We start from the raw sequence: 20,898 nt of genomic DNA on the forward strand, positions 1-20,898 counted from the left end.
TTTTTTCATCCTTTAGAGCATACCCAATGATTGCCCTATGGTTTGTGGTCATCAATTATTTTATTACTTTCTCACTCTTCTACCTCATTCATACCCAACCCATTTCAATTCCATATATTTCTCTCTCCCAATGATTGCCCTCCAATTTGTGGTCATCACATTTCGATCTCTCTCTTACTTTTTAACATACTCCATCATATTTTCTCCCTCCTCCAATTCCACTATATTATTATTTATGAATAAATTAATATTAGAACATTGAATTTTGATGGTAATTAAATAATACTTTTTTATTAATTATTTTTAGAAAATTTTTATTAATTTAATTTAATTAATTAAGTCGAATGATTAACACCTGAATCGTATTGCATTGTAGAAAATAGGTTTTTTTTTTCCTTCCACTTTTTGGATCCATTTTTTATGAGATAATATTATCTTGGGTGAGTAGATAGATTTTACAAATAACAAGTAGATTATTAGAATAGAAGGAGTATATGAAAGCAAGAATAAAAGAAGAAAGAGTGTATTTTTATTTATTTTTTTGATTGGGAAATTAAGTCAGCCCAAGGGCTAACCCCTACCAAAGCTACCAGTCTTGTAGGAACTACCAGCACATTACATAATGCTGGGGGTAAGGATCGAACCCCTGACCTCAAGGATCAGAGGGGAGAGCTCTACCACATGAGCTAGCTCCTTATCCTTAAGAAAGAGTGTATGAAAGTATATCAATATTGGTCTTCATTTATAGAAGGAAAAAAAATAGTTGTTGTAGACTTTTTTCTAAAAATAAAATAATAATTATAAAACAGCAATATTAACGTTACAGTGTTAAAAGGTGTGTAACAGTTAAAAAAAAAAATTATCACAAATCTCAACCATTAGATTAAGAAAATAAAGGCCCTTGAATGCTTGGAATTGTTGGCAAATTATTACTCCACTTCCACATGTAAAGCAAAGATTGTGGCATACTCCCTCCGTCCCATAATATAGTGCTTGCATTCCTCTTTGGGTGTCCCAAAATGTTGTGCCTAATTCTTTTTTTATCAATTTATTTGGACTAAATTATCCTTCATTTTTACATAAAACTTTCCAAAATACCCCTACTTTCTTTTAAAATATGTGCCCATATTTATTGTTTTACACCATTCCAATGAAAATTTATTGCTCTTTCATTTTATTTTAAAGGAAAAAGAAGAAAAAACCTAGTTCCAAGACAAAAATACCCAATAAACATTTACTTAAATATATATTTTTGTGAAATCCTATAACTCCTTCCATTTTTCTTAATTCTTGTGAAAAATGAGAAGTAAGCACTATATTATGGGACGGAGGGAGTAGTATTTTCAGTCCATAATTTTCTCTCTCCTATTATAATAATATTACTTTTCCTATCTCTCTCCTCAAAAACCCATGGAAGGACAACGGGTAGGTGTGGTCTTAGAGCATGGCCAATGGATGATCCCAAATTTGCGATCATCAATTACTTTATTAATTTCTCACTCTTCCACCTCATTTATGATCCACAATTGATTTTAATGATCTCTTCACCCCCAATGGATGATCTATAATTTTAGATCTTCACCTTCTCTTTCCTACTTTTTACTATACCCCACCATATATTATCTCTCTCTCAATCTCCTTTCCATCCCATCTTTTTTCTTTATTATGGATTATTTAAGAATCAATTAATGATTATTGAATGTAAATAATTTTTATGTTTGTGATTATAAACTATTAGTAAAAATTAATTTCGTTAATATTGTACATAATTAGATACGGTAGTTAACTTAAATATTGTGGGGGTACATAAATAAAGAAAGGAAACAAATATGACTTCCAATAACAAAATAAGGTCAAAAATAAGATGTGTAAAAATAGTTCAATATTGGTCTCGATTTATAGACAAAAAAAAATATGGTTGTTGGTGTTTTTTTTAAAAAAAAAAATTTAAACTGACAATATTTTCGTTGCAAAAATTTGCAACGTTAACAATTACAAATAATCCTAGCCGTTAGATTGGAGAAATGAGGGGCGTTGGATATCTGCCATGCAGCAGCAGTGGGGCCGCTCAATTTTTTTCTTTCTTTCCCCTTTTGCCATGTGGCGATGAACTCATGTTTGCCAAGATCGTTCCAACGATCTGACCATGGCTCTCTTTTCTCTTTTTTTTTCTCTCTCCTATTTCTTTATTCCTCTTTAATGTCTCTCTCCTCATGATCCAAGTTTGGGATCAATCAATGTCTCTCCTCTTAAGGACTCATAATTTAATTGAATTCTGAATTGTACAAGACCCTCCTGTGTGAGTCCTACCATTCACTTGCTCCCTAACTCATTTTATACTTACATAAGGATCTAAATTGAGATTTGTCATGACATGATCAAATTAAATCACCAAAAGAACATGCGTACAAGACCATGGTTTTTCTTTTTTTATCAAGTTTCATAATATATTTTCTGTAGGAATTTGTAAGTACTATCAAGCGGAATTTCATGAATCAAATTCATAAGCACTTAAATCAGGATCACATGCATATATAATTAAGGATCACATACAAGTTTAGAAATAACCTTTGTAGCGTAATTTCCACAAAGCTTGAATAACCCGGATTGAGAATCTCAGATGTGATTCCTCTACTTAGTCCACCAACCCGGATCAACACTCCACCAATGCTAGTTGGAAAGGAAGAAACTTCTTCTTTGTTTTCTTGGAGTATAACGTGACTTTTGAAGAGAGAGAATAGGAGAGAGAAAATAATAAGAGAATAAACTGACTGTTTTCTTTTCTGCCTAACCCAAATATATAAAAGTATTTAGGTCAGATTTCTCTCCCCTTTTCCTATCTCTTGGCCGGCCACCCTAGGGCCCTCTTAGGCTCTAGGTTTCTTTTGTTGATCCAAGTTTAATGTGTGACCTTGTAGGATCCGTTACATTGGGCTTCGGGTTTATTTATTTACTAATCCGAAGTTCTATAGCTTTCTCTAGCAAGACGTATAGACGACCCAATATAACGAACTTATTATCTCTATAATACGATCCATTATATATTAGTAATTGCATTTAAGTCGAGGACATAAATCCTTCAATCTCCCACTTGTCCGAGACGAGTGTGCAATGTTTTTATTCCTCAAGTCTCTTAATGTCTTAATTTGATAGTATGATCATATTTCTATATCATCCATACTAGCTTTCAAATTATTCCTTGAAATCCGAGTTCAAATTGTTCAACAAATGATCATCGAATGATCCATTTGAGCACGGCCATGCATTTTCAATTTTTCACTCTTCAAGGGGCCAAGACACCTATCCTATCTCATATAGGAGGACTTATCCAATCTTGTAGTAACCAATACTCCCACTCAACTTTTAGCACAACCTGAATGCTGCCTTTATAGTCCCCTTTTACGGCATGACGTTTGACAGTATCAAAGCTATACTAATCATTGGGCTGAGTAATGTTCTATCTACTCATGTCTCAGGAATCTACTAATATAATTTCGAAGTTATAAAACTTCTAAGTAGGTCAAGTTCGACTATGTATCAACTATACATGTCCATATGATTGATTAAACATCTCTATGTTTCCATAGCCCATGAAACGGCGCTATCAATCAATCTTATATGCTAATCCCTTTAATAAGTCATTTATGTCCACTTTAATGACTTAGATTAGGAACTTTAATATTCTATGAATTCTGTTCACTTATGGTGTTTCATTCATCAAATCACATATTTGACAAAACCATAGAATTCAAGATATATTTTGGACATTTTATTTAATACCAAACCAAAATTATAAGACAAAATTTATTATCATAAACATAAATAGCAAAACCATGTCTTTACATTGTAATAAGTTTCTCTAAACCTTGTACAATCTAAAGCCACTCTAACATTTGCTTCAAGCCTATAGCCCTAGCGTGACACTCATGCTTGGGTTGAGGTAGCGGTTTAGTTAGCGGATCAGCCACGTTCTCATCCGTATGAACTTTGCTTTGAGCTCTTCTAGCTCATTGCTACTCCATTTAGACGAAAGAAATACCCTGACTGAGAGCGGTAATCATCTTTGTCGATTTGGAAGTTTGCATCTGTGTAACCTTCAACAACCAACTCACTTTGTCCCCCATATATTAAGAACATGCCTTTAGTCCTCCTCAAGTACTTAAGGATGCTCTCAACTGCAGTCCAGTGTGCTTCTCCTGGATTTGCTTGGAACCTGCTGCACATGCTCAAGGCATATGCAACATCAGGTCGAGTACTTTTCATGGCATGCATAATAGACCCTATAGCCGAAGCATAAGGAATGCTACTCATTCGCTTTAACTCATCAGGTCAGTCGGACACTGACTCTTGCTAAGCGATATGCCATGTGACATGGGAACGAAACCTCTCTTCGAGTTTTCCATGTTGAACCTTATAAGAACCTTATCAATATAAGTTTCTTGACTCAGCCCAATCATCCTTCGAGACCTATCTCTATGGATTTTGATTCCCAGTATGTACTCAGCTTCTCCAAGGTCCTTCATAGAGAAACAACTCTTTAACCATTCCTTGACTGACTCAAGCATTGGTATGTCGTTTCCCATGATTAGTATGTCATCACATACCGAACCAAGAAGACTAAGCTGCTCCCACTAAACTTCTTGTAAACACAAGACTCTTCTTCGCTTTTGATGAAACCAAATTGTTTGATTGCCTCATCAAACCGAAGATTCCAGCTCCGAGATGCCTGCTTCAATCCATAAATGGATCTCTGAAGCTTGCAAACCCTTTTAGGATTTTCTGGATCTTCAAAACCTTCAGGTTGTGTCATGTACACATCCTCATTCAAGAACCCATTCAAGAATGCGGTTTTGACATCCATCTGCCAAATTTCGTAATCGAAAAATGCAGCAATCGCTAAAAGTATCCGAATTGATTTAAGCATTGCTACTGGAGAAAAGGTCTCATCATAGTCTATACCATGAACTTGTCTGAATCCTTTTGCAACCAGTCTTGCTTTGTAGACATAGACATTTCCATCTTTGTCTGTTTTCAATTTGAACACCCACTTGCATCCAATAGGGTTAACCCCAGCAGGCAAGTCAACTAGTGTCCAAACTTTATTCTCAGACATGGAGTCTAACTCGGATTTCATGGCCTCAAGCCATTTCTCAGAGTCTGGGCTCGTCAAAGCTTGTTTGTAGGTAGTAGGTTCTGAATTTTCCAAAATCATAATTTCAGAATCTCAGTCATTAGGAAATCAACCAACCTTTTGTTTGGAATCCTTGGTCTACTAGACCTACGCGGGGTCTGAGCATCAAGAGAAACGTTCTCTTCAACAGTTTGAAGATTTTCGCTTGATTCAACTTCGAATGGGACGGTAGGAGGTTCATGCGTTGAATACGTTATCTCCTCAACATGACTTTCGTCTTGTTGGGCCGTCTCTGACATGGTGTGAGCCACGTCCAGTTGTTGCTCATCTCGAATTTCTTCGAGTGTTATTTTACTCCCACTTGTCTTTCTAGAAACAAATTCCTTTTCAAGAAAGACACCATCACGAGCAACAAACACTTTGTTCTCTTGCGGTTATAGAAGTAATAACCCCTTGTCTCTTTTGGATATCCCACAAAGAGACATTTATCTGACTTGGGTGCGAGTTTGTCTGATAGTAACCGCTTTACATAGACCTCGCATCCCCAGATTTTAGAAAAGACAAGTTTGGAGGTTTTCCATTCCATAACTCATATGGAGTCTTTTCTACAGCCTTTGACGGGCTCCTATTTAGTGTGTGTGCAGCAGTTTCGAGAGCGTATCCCCAAAAAGAAATCGGTAGATCAGCAAGACTCATCATAGATCGAACCATATCTAGTAATGTTCGATTCCTCCTTTCAGATACACCATTTAACTGTGGTGTTCCTGGTGGAGTTAATTGTGAAAGAATTCCACAATCCTTTAGATGATCATCAAACTCTTGGCTCAAATATTCACCACCACGATCGGATCGTAGTGCTTTTATTGTCTTACCAAGTTGATTCTGTACTTCATTTTGGAACTCTTTGAATCTATCAAAAGATTCCGACTTATGTTTCATCAAGTAAATATAGCCATATCTACTCAAATCATCAGTGAAGGTGATGAAGTAATTAAACCCTCCCCTTGCCTTTGTGCTCATAGGACCACATACATCTGTATGTATGAGTCCTAAAAGATCGCTGGCCCTTTCACCTTTTCCAGTAAATGGTGATTTTGTCATCTTCCCATTAAGCATGATTCACATACATCAAATGATTCGAAATCAAATGATGGAATTATACCGTCCTTTTGTAACTTGTGAATGCGCTTTTGGTTTATATGACCCATTCGGCAATGCCAAATATAGGTTAGGTTAGAATCATTTGATTTCTTTTTCTTGCTATCTATGTTATAGACTTGTAATGATTTATCAAGCACATATAAACCATTTATCAAATTAGCTCTGGCATAGAACATATTATTGTAAGAAATGGAACAACATTTGTTCTTTATTTCAAAGCAAAAACCTTCAGAATCCAAAACTGAAACCGAAATTATGTTCTTAGTTATTGTAGGAACGAAATAACAATTATTTAATTCTAAAATAAGCCCAGATGGCAAGTGTAGACTATAGCTCCCGACGGCAAGTGCAGCAACTCGTGCTCCATTTCCAACGCGTAGCTCTACCTCGCCTTTTGCCAACTTCCTACTTCTTTTTAGTCCCTGCACATCATTAACTATGTGAGAACCACAACCGGTATCAAATACCCATAAAGAAGTAGAAGTCAAATTGATTTCTATAACATATATACCTGAAGTAGAAGCCCCAGACTTCTTTATTTCCTCCAAGTATATCGGGCAGTTCCTCTTCCAGTGTCCAATCTTGTGACAGTGGAAGCACTTGCTTTCCGCAGCAACCTTGGGCTTGGCGGTTGGCTTAGGTTTTTCAGCGACAGTGGCAACTTGCTTGCCTTTGTCCTTCTTTCCTGCCCATTTCTTTTTGAAACCCTTTCCCTTTTGAACCAACAGAACCTCTTTCTTTGGTTCAACCTTAGGGATGTTCCTTTCAGCATTGACCAACAATCCATGCAGCTCTTGCAAAGTCTTTTCAGACTCATTCATATTGTAGGTCATTCTGAACTGATTAAAACTTTCAGGTAGTGAGTGGAGAATGATGTCAGTAGCCAACTCGAGCCTATAAGGGAACCCAAGTCTTTCCATGTTTTCGAAAAGACCCATCATTTCGAACACATGGGGGCCAACAGCTTGACCCGGCTTCAAGTGACATTCAAGGATCTCCCTGTTAGTCTCATACCGCTCAACTCGGGCCTGAGTTTTAAACATGGCCCGCAGCTCTTGCATGATCGTGTAGGCATCCTTGGTTTCGAACCTCTTTTGGAGGTTCGGCTCCATGGCTGCTACCATCAAACAAGTGATTGGTATAGACTTATCACTAGCCTGTTTTGCACGACGTTTTTCAGCGTCAGTTGATTCATCAGTTATTACAGGAAGCGGGGTATCTAAGACGTCCTCTCGACCCTCAAACCTCAGAACGAGTCTTAAGGTCCTTTCCCAATTAAGGAAATTTTCACCATTCAGTCTGTCCTTTTCCAGAAAAGGACGAATGTTGAAACCGGAGTTGTTGTTGTTGTTATTAGACATGATATCTACAGACAGAAAAATAAGGCAAAGTTCAATTTTATGTTTATAAAGCAACCTAAAACATGTAAAAGGTTTCTAGGTTGACCACCTATTCAAAATTAAAGTCCCCTATGAATAAGTGTTTTACAAGATCCTATCAACATGTAACACTAAGCAGACGGAGGCCTTATCTAACGTTACATTATCAAGGTAAGTAAACTCTTTTACTAATTATAACACTTTATAACTCTTGTTTAGATGGATAAACATCGCATGTTTAACTATCTCTTGCTTCAAAATTCAAAACGCTTTTGATAATTTTGTTAAGGACAACCAAACTAAGTTGTAAAATTCGCAATTTTACCTTATATCTCCAAAATTAATGATAACACCCTGCGGAGGCATGACCTATTACTATTAATTAAGGGTTTTATAAGTACTTTATGTTTGGAAAAGCAAACCTTAATATTTACGGGGCCTAAGTTTATTATGTTGTTATGAATTAGTGAACTCTAGCGCGTCAATAACCAACATACAATAAACTTATAAGCATTTTAAAGAATAATAAAATGCGAAAATAAAATGATCTAGTATGGCCCCTAATCCTAAGAACTAAGCATCAATGGCTCCTTCTTGGACTCTTCATGGATCTCCATCCACTTTTCCATGGGCCTTCTCTTGATGGACTCTTCTTTGGATTACATAAGTATCAAAATAATTTAAATAATAACTAAATTAAATAAATTACAAAAATACTTAACGATACGCAGATCGTATTTAAAATTACAAGAATACATCACGATACGCAGATCGTATTTTCTATCTTAATTTGGGCCATACTAGTCATACATAGCAAATATATCATAATATAAAAGCCACATAATAATATCATATATTATACTTGCCAATCAATTAAAATATCAAATATTCTTAATTAAAGCAAGAAGATAAAATTTTAAGTAATATCTAATCACCTAAAGATTCTATCCCTTAAAACTAGCCTAATTAATTTTAATTAGATTAAAAAATCAGATTATGGATTGAAATTTATGACCAAGTCAACATAATTGAAATTTACTTATCTTTCTCAAAATCTGTTTTCAAAATAAAATTTCCAAAACAAAAACTGTTGCTGCCCAGATCTTTAAGGCACGTTTTTAATAATTTTTTTATTTTTTTTTTTTTGTTTTGAAACTTTTCGAAAAACAGTGAAAACACAGCAGCATAAGGCTGCCTTCCACGCTCGAACTGACCGGACTCAACGCAAAACCCGGCGACCTCGCAGGCCACCTTGCCGGCGTACTTGCCGGCCTTTTTTCGCGAGCCAACAACGGCGTTCTTCCTGCGGCGGCGAGCAGCACACTGCTAGCACGTCAAACGTGCGTCGTGTGTGGCTGCTGCCACCACCTCCCTCGCTGACTCCGAATACTCGCCGGCAGTCAAGCTTCACCCTCCCCGCTATTCGCCGGCAGACCACCGGAGCCGCCATCGTGGCTACTCCTCTTCTCCCCTTTATTTTTTTTATTTTTTTTTTTTTGAAGGATATTAAAAATACAACCCTTTGTAAATTTAATTAGGTGATCTTGATTAAATTAAACATAACTTTTATGCTTAATACGAAAATTAAATTTAAAATCTCTATTTTAATTAATTTTCAGATTTATTCATATAATTAATCACTAATTCATATAAAATATCTTTTACATGAATTCATCTTCATACATAAACGATTTTAAGCATGAAAATTAGATTAATGACATGAATTTATTTTCGAAATTTAGAGATCTAAAATCAGAATTTTATAAATTTCGAAAATTAGGGTTTAAGGTGAAAAATTCGGCTATTAAAAAATGAGAAAGAAAGTAATTAAAACTCTTTTTAACAAATTTCAATTAATTATTCAATCCATAATTTAATTCCTCCCCTTAATCAAATTAAAATTAATCATACAAAACTAAACTTTATGACCAAAATTCTATATGCAAGAGGCTAAAATGATACCACTGTAGGAATTTAAGTACTATAAAGCGGAATTTCATGAATCAAATTCATAAGCACTTAAATCAGGATCACATGCATATATAATTAAGGATCACATACAAGTTTAGAAATAACCTTTGTAGCGTGATTTCCACAAAGCTTGAATAACCAGGATTGAGAATCTCATATGTGATTCCTCTACTTAGTCCACCAACCCGATCAACACTCCACCAATGCTAGTTGGAAAGGAAGAAACTTCTTCTTTGTTTTCTTGGAGTATAACGTGACTTTTGAAGAGAGAGAATAGGAGAGAGAAAATAATAAGAGAATAAACTGACTGTTTTCTTTTCTGCCTAACCCAAATATATAAAAGTATTTAGGTCAGATTTCTCTCCCTTTTCCTATCTCTTGGCCGGCCACCCTAGGGCCCTCTTGGGCTCTAGGTTTCTTTTGTTGATCCAAGTTTAATGTGTGACCTTGTAGGATCCGTTACATTGGGCTTCGGGTTTATTTATTTACTAATCCGAAGTTCTATAGCTTTCTCTAGCAAGACGTATAGACGACCCAATATAACGAACTTATTATCTCTATAATACGATCCATTATATATTAGTAATTGCATTTAAGTCGAGGACATAAATCCTTCATTTTCATGATCAAAAAATAAATGAGTCTAAAAATTAAGTTTAAAGGATTTTCAAAAATCACATATAGTTTAGTTTTTATTTGTTTTCGAGTTTTCGTATCTGATTTTCTCATTATCAAGTATCAACCCATTATTAACTCACAACTCATTCACAACTCACATAGACCGGCTTAATTAATTAGATGAGTAAGATGACTCGCTTGTGGCCCATCTTGCTGTTGACTCATTCCGGCCTGCTCATTAACGAGGTCTAATTTAAAGTAGTGCTTGACTACTTGACTTGTAAAAATTCAGTGGAAACCGCAAAGTGAGCCGAATTGTTTCGAATCATCATTGCTTGGATTCAGGCTAGGACGTAAAACGTTTTCTTGGAAAAATATTTTCCTCTATTTTCAGTTTTACATTGTTTTGTTGACAAAGGAATGTAAAACCATTTTTCCTTGGAGTAAAAATACGCTTCCAATGATGGAAAACCATTTTTCCTTCAAAATGAAGGGAAAACAGAAAACTGTTTTCCTTATCTCTCTTACACACTCTTCTCACTACCTCCTTATTTTCCCTTTCATATTTCTTTCATTTTCATTATTTTGCTTACATGGAACCAAACAACGGAAAACTAATTTTGAAATTGTGTTTTCCATTGTAAATTATTTTCCATGAAAATCATTTTACACTGAAAATGTTTTACGGCCTACCAAACGGAACCTATGATCACTCACTGTTCACTCACTGCATTCGGATACCTATGATCACTCACTGTTCACTAATTAATTATCCAGATCTGTATTGAAATTTAACAGTCCAAATAAAACCGCTAGATCTACCCAAAACAAAAGCCCCTCCATATTTTCACTCCACTTGGAAAATGATGGGGATTGGCCGGTTTGGGACAGAAAGCTCTTCCACCTGTTCTGGACGATAGAACCCGGTGAGGATGACAGGAAAAGCAGGAGATTATTCACAATGTCACCAAGATATGGCACTATAAGAATCTGAATATTGGGCCTTGGGGGAAAAGGGGAATATCCAATGCATACGGATACGGATTCCGTAGCCCAAAATTCTTACCATTCCCTGTAATTGACCAAATATACACAAATCTATCGGGGCTAACCGGCTAAGGTTGTAAGAAAATAGTACTAGGAAGCCTGCTTCGTACATCAAACTATATATATATATTTAGCTGACTGACTATCTAGCAAGTGCTGAAGTTGGTGATGCTGGTGAAAAGCTCCAATCTAAATGAGTACATGGTCACACCTTGATGTATTTGGCAGCTTGCTTAATTTGGTCAATTGTAAAGATACCAAACATGTCGTCATCTCTCACGGCATTAATTACTGCCAGTGCAAGATCACCGACGCTAACAGGAGGCGCCAAAAGCAAGTCTGAAGCAGGAAGAGAATTTAATGGCCGGGTAAGATTCTCTGTAACACTCAGAATCTTTTCCCACGGCTCCCCTACCAAGTCGAGAGGGATCTCAAAGCCATCCACCCTTCTTTTACCATATATAAAAGCCGGCCTTAGTACAACACCTGTGGAAATTTAAATCCAACCTAGATGTAAGCATTGTCTCCTTGATGGAAACACATGTTCATTGTACGGTAGTAAAATGTGGAAAGGCCAAATGACTCAAATCCTACACCCAGGAGCATGATGCGAATCATGCTTTCGGTTCCATGTTCTTTTCATTACACTTGCATGTTCTTTTTGTTACACTTATATATTCAAATAGAAAGAATATAGAAGCATTATAAAAAGAACATACATATGTTTTTAGGATGCTAATTGAACAAGCAAGTATAATGATAAGAACATGCAAGTACATTCATGATAAGAGCATGCAAGTACATGTAATGAATCGACTTAGGGAGAGGGGTACTTTTGTTATTACATGATTAGTTAGTTTTAAGTAGCTTAGAAGGGAAGAAACTCTATAAATAGGGGAAATTAGGGAGAAAGAGGCATGTCGAAGATTTGTCAAAAGTTGTCATTTAGCTTAATTGGGAGAGTGCCATACTCTCGAAAGAGTGGCGAGGTTGTAATCGGTGATTTAATCATCTTCCTCACTTCCATAGTCTCTATTTTCTTCCATAATCTACTGTTTTTGGTCTGTTGATGATGTTAGTTCATCATAGTACATCAATGAAAACATGTAGAAATGATGGGAAAAAAAGAAGAGCTAGGTATAATGAAAAGAGCATGCAACCCGGAGCGAAGGATCTAAATTGCACACAGCTTCCTGAGTGTTTAGGTTCAAAGGGAGTGACCCCAAACAAATGTGAAATATAAGAGCAAAAGGCAAATGATTGTGAGAGGAATTCTAATGAGAACCAAATAGGTCTTCTTAGAGAAAAAAGATATAATGTTTCATATAGTGAATTTACTGGCTCCATCCTAGCAAGTTCTATCTAGGAAAAGATCATGCCCAACAAAGTATGAAAAACAATAACCCATTTCTTTCTCTTTATTCGAGGGAAACAAACACCCATTTCCAATTTATTGAATAACTTCCAGCATGAAAAAGGTGGAACTTAAGATGAAACCAAGCATACGAGTCTATTGTTAGTTAACTTTCCCAAACTATATGTTTCAAAGTTCAAACATGAGGTGGAAGAGAGATGAGCATTGCACAACATGACATGAAATGATAATGTGATAGTTCATTACCTGCATTAGGGTATCGTGAAAGAACCTCTGATTCAGCTTTCCTCTTTCCAGTGAAATATCCAGATTCAAGCAAGAAGGGCGGCAAATTGTAATCATGCACTGATATCAAGATGTATTTAGGAACTCCTGCATAGATGTAAGTAGAAGTAATGAAAATTGATCTCCAATAGAATAAGATAACAAAGGCTGCATACATCCTAATCTTCCGAACATTGGCAATGGCAGAATCTACACAAGAAGTTGCTATGATTGTTTCTACAGAAATCGCAAGTTTTTATGTCTCATCACTCCATCAATCACTTTTAATGTGAATTGGATATAGTTTCTTTTTAACTGTTGTCCGAAATTTGTTTCTACTTTCATACCTGTAGTTCCTCTACATTGTCACAAATACCGTTTCCAAATGAAGACAGGAAATGTTAAGGTAGTCATCAAGTGTTGAAACTATTGTCCCACCAGCTGTTCATTGCTTTTGCCACACTGTTGAAGAGGAGGCCATTTTTTTCTTTTTGTTTAGGGGGTCCCGGGGAGGGGGGTCTGTTGGTTTGCCTATTTTTAAAAGCTCGATACAACAGATTATGTTAGGCGAAGCTAATGGATCAATTTGCTAACTTAACTACTTACAAAATATGTGTAGTATACCTAACAAAGCAATAGAAAATGCTAAGGGATCACAGGCCCGTGATAAGGTATAATTCAGATATAAGTGACAACTGAATGGCACTAACAAATATAAGCATCCTATGACCAATTAACATGAAAACATAAAATAATTATACTTGAAATTGCAACTAATAGAGTTGGCAATATCTTTTACATGAGCTACTGAAGCTTCTCCCAAACAGTGATTATCCATCTCCCACTCCTCCAATAAAAATATCGATGTCATAATGAGTAAATGGGTATAATGATGTTATAATGTAATTTTCCATTCACTATAAAAGTGCAGTGAATAAGTAAAGCCACTACTTGGGCAGTTTGGGACATCTTTGGCATATCAAATCGATTTAGATATACTTCTACATTTTCCCAGATAATCATCTAGGAAAAGCTTTCTCCCCATTCAATAAGGTATACTGCAAAAACAAAATTCTACATACTTTATTACTTGTTACCCATAAACAGTAATTATGAATGTATTCATCCTGGTTTAGATAGTGAGACCATACACTAATTCTATAATGGTCTGAGGAAAAAAATTCAAAGGAGAGGAGGTTTAGAAGGCACAAAAAGCTTTTTTGTTTCTTTGACAAATTCTTGAACAGAAACGATAAAGATAAGCTTATGTCAAACATATTTTCAGCAGTCAGAATGATCAGGGATCACATTGCTCGCGGATATCAAAGATTAATGTCGTACCATATTCTTTTGCGGCAGTTACTGCAACAACATTAGCCTCACCGTTGATCCTTTTCATTTGCTCCTCATTTCCAAAACCTCCCAGTGTTGAAACAACAGCAGTCGCTCCAATAAGGACTTCATCCCAATTAGCATAAAAAACATCACCTGTGCAGAAAATGAGGGTTTAGATCTGTCTCCATGAAAAGTCCACAGCTATCTGGCAATTACCATAGAGCCAAGAACAAAGAAATTCACTTGCAAATCATCATCGTCATATATATATATATAGACTTCAGAAACTAATTGATTAAAGACCTCTTATACAAGTATAAGAGGGGGTAACCATCCATGGTGCAAAGGCCAGCAACCCAATAAGAGGTTGCATCCCAGGTACAAGGTAACCATTAAGATAAATAGTCCAGAATAAAAATCACCTTATCAGCAGAATCATCTTAGAATATTTCATCGCTTCTTTTGGGGATTTTATTGGATTTGTTGATTTGAAACATGTTTTTTGTGCAAAATCATTTACTCATATACTCATAATTGTGAACAATAGAGGCTTCCCGTGCAGTTTCATACACTTCTTTAGGTAACAGGTCTCCTAGTTGGTTTCTAGATTCTTGGAGTATTCCTCTTCTCCTGAAGGATGAACAGATGGAGAGTCACACTCACATATAACAAGGACTTCCCGTTACGAAGAGCCTCGCAAAAGCATAGCTCCCTCACCCATGCTTATGATATGACTTGGGAAGCCATAATAATGGCATGATATACCGTTCTTGGCGTGTAGAGATGGCAGTAAAAATACCTCTTCTCAGACTCATCTCTTAAGACTTAATGCAACCCAAGATATTTATGGAAGCAAAATGCACCATAAGTGAAATCTCTAGAACAAATGGGTGAAGACAAATCAGGATAGTAGTAGTCCTGATAAAAAAAAGTCAGCACAAACAATCATAGTAGGAAGAAAGGCATAATTCAGATCAGCTCTTCAAGCATAATCTGATGTTTGTGTACGGAAGACTAGAGCAGCATATACTATTATGTTATTGTACACAATATCCACATTCAGCAAGGTCGTTTACCTTTAATTGTAAATAACTCCCAAACAAAGCAGCTATTGTGAAGAATCTGGAGAATTCAGTCATGAATTTGACAGACTGTGACTTAAAATGAAATTTTCGCAGATATTTTGTAGCTTCGGAAACTTCAGAGAAATGCTTCAACAATCAATGTAATCGATGAAACATGAAAGGAACGTACAGATACCAGTATAGTGGATCAAGCATAATTCCTATAGATCAACTACTTGAAAAAGTTACAGTAAGAATGGCATAGTAAGATAGCAGGAACGATGACACATGCCTGGCAACCAGGAAACCTGATCTACCCAAGTTTCTGAGATACGAGGCCGTCCTGACCTGCATAAAGTTCATTGAAACTTCAGACTCTGTATAGGATCCAAATGATATGCAGAAACAAATATGGTCAGACACTCAAGACTAATTTGCATTAATATCAGCTATATAAGATTGTGCAAGCTAAATAAGCCGAACCTGCTTAGACTTACAACCTCTATGCCATTTGATACAGCAGCCTTACATATTGCAGAGCCAACAAATCCACTGCCTCCCAAAACAACTAGCTATTAAAAATTGAAGCTCCAGTGAGCAATAAAGTTGTGTTCAACAGAAAATTCAACTAATCTCAGGACATATAAAAAATGATCCAAATCCTTCACATTCATACCTTTTCAGTTCTAACATTAGCTGTCACATCTATTGTAGTAGCTCTGGAGCTCTCCTCTATGTTTGTTCCTGAATAAGTACACTTGACATGACAACTCTTGAGCCTGTAATTGAATAAAATGAAAGCAACATTGAGAATTTGGTCCTCATACTAAGTATCTCAGCAATTAAGATTTACGATTGCCAGAAACCAAACCATATGCCTAGACTAACACAGCAAAAGCATCCTCATCACTCAATTAACATTCTGGCACAATTACGGCGTATGAAGATGATTTGGTGTAACTTTGATTTATGAGGTCCCTTTACAGATTAACAATTACATGCCAGATATAACAAGCTGACACCCGAGATCTAATTCCCCAATCTTCCTGAACAAAATCACACTTCCACTATCAATAAAAAGGAAATTTTAATCAACCTAAAGAACACTTAGGAGTAGACCCTTGTGGAAAATAAGCTATCAATTTTTCCAATGACAAGAAGAATGTATGTATTTTCCCTATTTCGCCATGATTTGATCTAACAAAAACCTACTAGGAGCTCAGCTTTCCAGTTGTGATGTGTGACCATTTTGCCACAAATTCCAATGACTACAAATCCATTTGTACGGTACAAATCATAGCAACACCAAAATCTATTAACTGCCCTTGTGCATGCAATTCAAACCCAATTGGCCAATTATAATCTAGAATTAAGTACCACCCACAATCTCAAATGCATAGTTAGCATTAAACAAGCATACCAAACAAAACTAATTATGAAGATAACATAGTATTTGATAAAGAAATAGAAAATAGATGCAAATAAAATTGTGGAGGAGAAATTTACCGATTCTGAAGAGTTGAGAGACGAAAGAGGGGAAGCGAGGGAAAGAGGTGTCGGGTTTTAAGAGATGGTGGGGTAAGAGAAATGGTTGATGAAGGTATAACCGAGGACATGGACATCCTCCTCTGCTAATTGCTAATTGCTAATTTGCTATGCTTTCTGTGTCCTGTCAACACTCTCAACAACACTCTCAACAAGAAGATATCTGCGAACTCACACCTTCACAGCTCACTCTCAAGTCTCAATCCTCTTAAATTGGGGAAATTTCAATCCTCTAAAATTTAAGTGGCATGTGTGGGAGAGGAGATCTTTGGTGTAATCCCACCTCATAAATAAATAATAATGGCATTTGCAAAGACTATAATGACTTTTTAATCAATTTTTTTACTTAAGAAATGCATTAATGGAAGGTTAAACAGCATTATTAAAGAAAAAAAAAACATAATCAAACAACATCAAGTTAAATTTGTTTATGTAGAAATTACAATGAATCATATCGAACAAAACCACGCATATCTCTTGTCTATCATTCTGAAATAGTAAGGGAAGAAAAAAAATTATTCAACAATGATAACCGCATCCGAGTTTCCAATACTAATAATATAACATAATGGGTTGCCTTATTCGTAATAGACTCAAAATAATACTCATTTGCTAAATCACGCCCTAGAATTTCCTGGTAACGCCCTGTATTTGTATAAAATACTGTATTTTTGTATTTTTCATTTCTTTTTTTCATTTTCTCTTCTTTCCTCACTTCCCCTTCTTCCACACCACCATCACCTTCATGCCTCCTCCACCACCACCAATACTACCACCTCTCATAATGTTTTTTCTTAAAAAAATAAGGGGGAAAAAAATCAAACATGTTGACAAAGCTCACCACTGCTGCCACACCTCCGCCGCACACCACTGCACCACCACTGCCGTAGCCCTACACCCTCCCCTCTTCTGTTTTATTCCTTTTCTAAATTTTTAAACAAAAAAAAAAGGTAGGCGTCCACCATGGACGCCCCACCACCGGTGGAGGCGTCCATGGCAACTCACCACATGGTGAGGCGCCTGCCATGGACGCCTCCACCGGTGGTGGGGCGTCCATGGTGGATGCCTACCTACTTTTAAAAAAAAAAAATTCAGAAAAAAAGAGGGGCGCCCACCAAGGACGCCTCCACCGCTGGTGGGGCGTCCTTGGTGGGCGCCCTTCTTTTTTAAAAAAAAAATTAAAATGAAGATAAAACAGAGGAGAGGAGGCCTTGGCAGTTGGCAGTAGGTTTTCAGTTTGCAATTTAGAGCTATGTTTGAATTTGCTCCATTGTTAGGGGAGGATTGGTGCTGGTGCTCCTCGTCATTTGCTTTGTTGTATTCAAACACAATATCCCAGACCAATTTAAAGCATTATTGGGCTGGTGCTCCTTGTCATTCGCTTCTGATTTTAACGACACAATCCTCTGTTTTTTAGGTTTGGAATTGGATCGACAGCATTATTCCACCTTTAGGTAAAATCAGAAGAGCAACCATGGTCCATGATGGTGGTGGTGGTGGTGGTGGTGGTGGTGTGGGAACTTTTGGAATTGGAGAAGGTGGGGTTGGGGAAGTGAGTCAAGGGGGGGAGAGAGAAAAGAAATGTAAGGATATAAAAACGGTATAAAATACCGTATTTAGGGCGTTAGTAGGAAAATTTAGGGCGTTATTTAGCAAAGAGTTGTAGTCCCTTCCTGCTTTTTGGTGGCATATTTGTAATAAGAATGAAATTCTTTTACCATTTAAAGCTTGGTTTGCACTTATTGTGACTATTCCAAATAAGGAAAGTGTTTCACTTATTGTGAAACGGAGGAAGTATTATTTTTCATTTATTATGAAAATGTTACCAATATGTTATTGTACACATATTACCTTGATCAATGGAACATGCAAGTTTATTCCATACACCTTGAGTACACAGCTCTGTGCAATCCCAAGCGTATTTTATGTAAATACATCAAAGGGTTGGGGGTAGAGCGGTTTTTTCAGTCTCTTTCTCTCTCCTCCTCAACCTTCGACATTAATGGCGGAATACACTCCTCTTCACAACGATGTTGAACAACCTCCATCACTACCTCCGCCACGACTCCTCCGCCGATGAATATCTCCGTTAAATCTAAAACCACTATTGTCGCTTCTCTCGACGTTTTCCGTGGCCTTTGCGTTGTTGTATGTTTCTTCATTGTTGTTTTTTTGTTCGTTCATTCTGCATTGTTTTGATCGATTTTCATATTTATTGAATTTTCTCCTCGAATTTTTTGATTTGTCGGTTTGCTTTGTGTGAATTTGACGCGAATTTGTTGTTTCAATACAATTCAGTTTTAATTTTTTTCTTTAGATTTGTACAGATTGATTGAAATGGGAATCTAAATATGAGAAGGAAAACTCATACTCATTTGAAAAATTATCATTTGGCTAAGTCATACTCATTTGGAAAATCCTCATTAGGCAAACTCATACTCATTTGGCTAAGTCATACTCATTTGGAAAACTCATACTCATTTGGAAAAACTCATACTCATTTGGAAAAACTCATACTCATTTGCAAAAACTCATACTCATTTAGGTAATTCGTACTCACTTGAAAAATTCAGACTCATTTGGCTTCATACTCATGAGGTGTACATAGAGGTACGTACACCAAGGTGTACCTTTTACCTTCTGAATGGAACATAGCTACTATAGTTATGGAGTCATGAATAGTGTCAAAGGGAGTATTAATTTCTATGCGCTGAACTTGAAATTAATTCCATGGATACCATATACGTAGGACAACACGCGAGAATTTTTTCATTTTCGGCAAAACAAACCACTACTCGAAGTAGCGGTTAACTTTAAGTTAAGTCGCTACTGCTGGTAGTGGTTTACGAGGTAAAATCGTTACTCAGAGTAGCGATTCGTTATAGAACACAACGAACTCAAGGGAAACAAAGGCAAAGCTGTGCGCAGCAAGCCTATGGTGATGCTTGCCTTATAGATTGTCTTAGGGACATAATATAACCGCTATTTGAAGTAGCGATCAACTTCGATAGTGTAACAATTGTTGGTATTAACCGCTACTTGGAGTAGCGGTTTCATTAAAAAAAATCAAAATTCTCCCGTGCTGTCATACGTGGAAGGTATGCATGAAATTAATTTAAAGTTCAACGCATTGGAGAAATTAATACTTCCTCTGACGTCATTCATGAAAAAAAAATTCTATAGTTATGCCACAATTCACTTAAACCACTAGGGAGTTTTTTGCAATTAATAACAGCTAGAACCAATTACATTCATAACATGGCGTATTGAATTACTGGTAGGTATGGAGATCGGAGAGAGTGTAAAACACTAGTTATGGGACAATTTGGGATGTGGCTAGAATCGTACAAGTATATTAGATAAGTGTGTACCTTATTGTTTTAGCACTTTGGAATTAGATACTTAGTGACTAGAAATGATGTGTTTGGATCCTCTAGAGTTGTAAAATAACTCTACAAGGTAGAATTTGAGCAATATCAACCATTGAATAAAAAATCAATGGCTCATATATTCTCTTTCCAAAATCCCCCTATTTTTTCTCATCAAAATTAACCCCCTAAATTTTTCCTCCCACCAATATGAGCCCTTGATTTTAAAATGTATGGTTCAAATTTAACTCCACCCTGTAAGATTTCATAAAAACTCTAGAGAATCCGAACCTAATTAACTATGGGACATGGATTTCGCGTCTAATAACAAATGAAAAAAATTAAGAGAGTAATCATTCTCGGGAGTTAAGCATGAGTTTTGCGTGTCACAATTAAAAGTGTTGAATTTATTTGCAACAACCAATTCCAAACCCCAAGGAAGGATTAACCAATAAAAGTAGAGAGTTTTTTTTGGACTTTGAACTCTTATCGTGAGTGACCATTTTTAAGTACTATTACCCCGTCCCATTTTATAGTTCCCGTTTCACTTTGGGCACAGGAATTAAGGAAATCATGAGTATTATGTACTTGTATTGGGAGTTGTTGTGCTTTTTGAAATTATCGTTATAAAAAAAGGAAA

At 36.3% G+C, this 20,898-nt stretch overlaps 1 protein-coding gene across 1 annotated transcript; it reads right to left on the reverse strand.

Annotated features, from left to right (window-relative positions):
• Positions 1 to 11,235: 11,235 nt before the first annotated feature.
• Positions 11,236 to 17,155, reverse strand: LOC104893032 (hypothetical protein). Its single transcript, XM_010679069.4, has 7 exons — positions 16,852 to 17,155; positions 16,022 to 16,124; positions 15,829 to 15,917; positions 15,638 to 15,693; positions 14,288 to 14,434; positions 12,929 to 13,054; positions 11,236 to 11,793 (listed from the first exon to the last, which is right to left on the reverse strand). The coding sequence occupies exons 1-7, from the start codon at positions 16,965 to 16,967 to the stop codon at positions 11,513 to 11,515; spliced, it is 918 nt and encodes a 305-aa protein (XP_010677371.1). The 5' UTR covers positions 16,968 to 17,155; the 3' UTR covers positions 11,236 to 11,512.
• Between the last annotated feature and the right edge of the window lie 3,743 nt (positions 17,156 to 20,898).

The sequence above is a fragment of the Beta vulgaris genome, chromosome 5 (genome assembly GCF_026745355.1).
Source record: "Beta vulgaris subsp. vulgaris cultivar EL10 chromosome 5, EL10.2, whole genome shotgun sequence".
In the NCBI taxonomy this organism is placed as follows: domain Eukaryota; kingdom Viridiplantae; phylum Streptophyta; class Magnoliopsida; order Caryophyllales; family Amaranthaceae; genus Beta; species Beta vulgaris.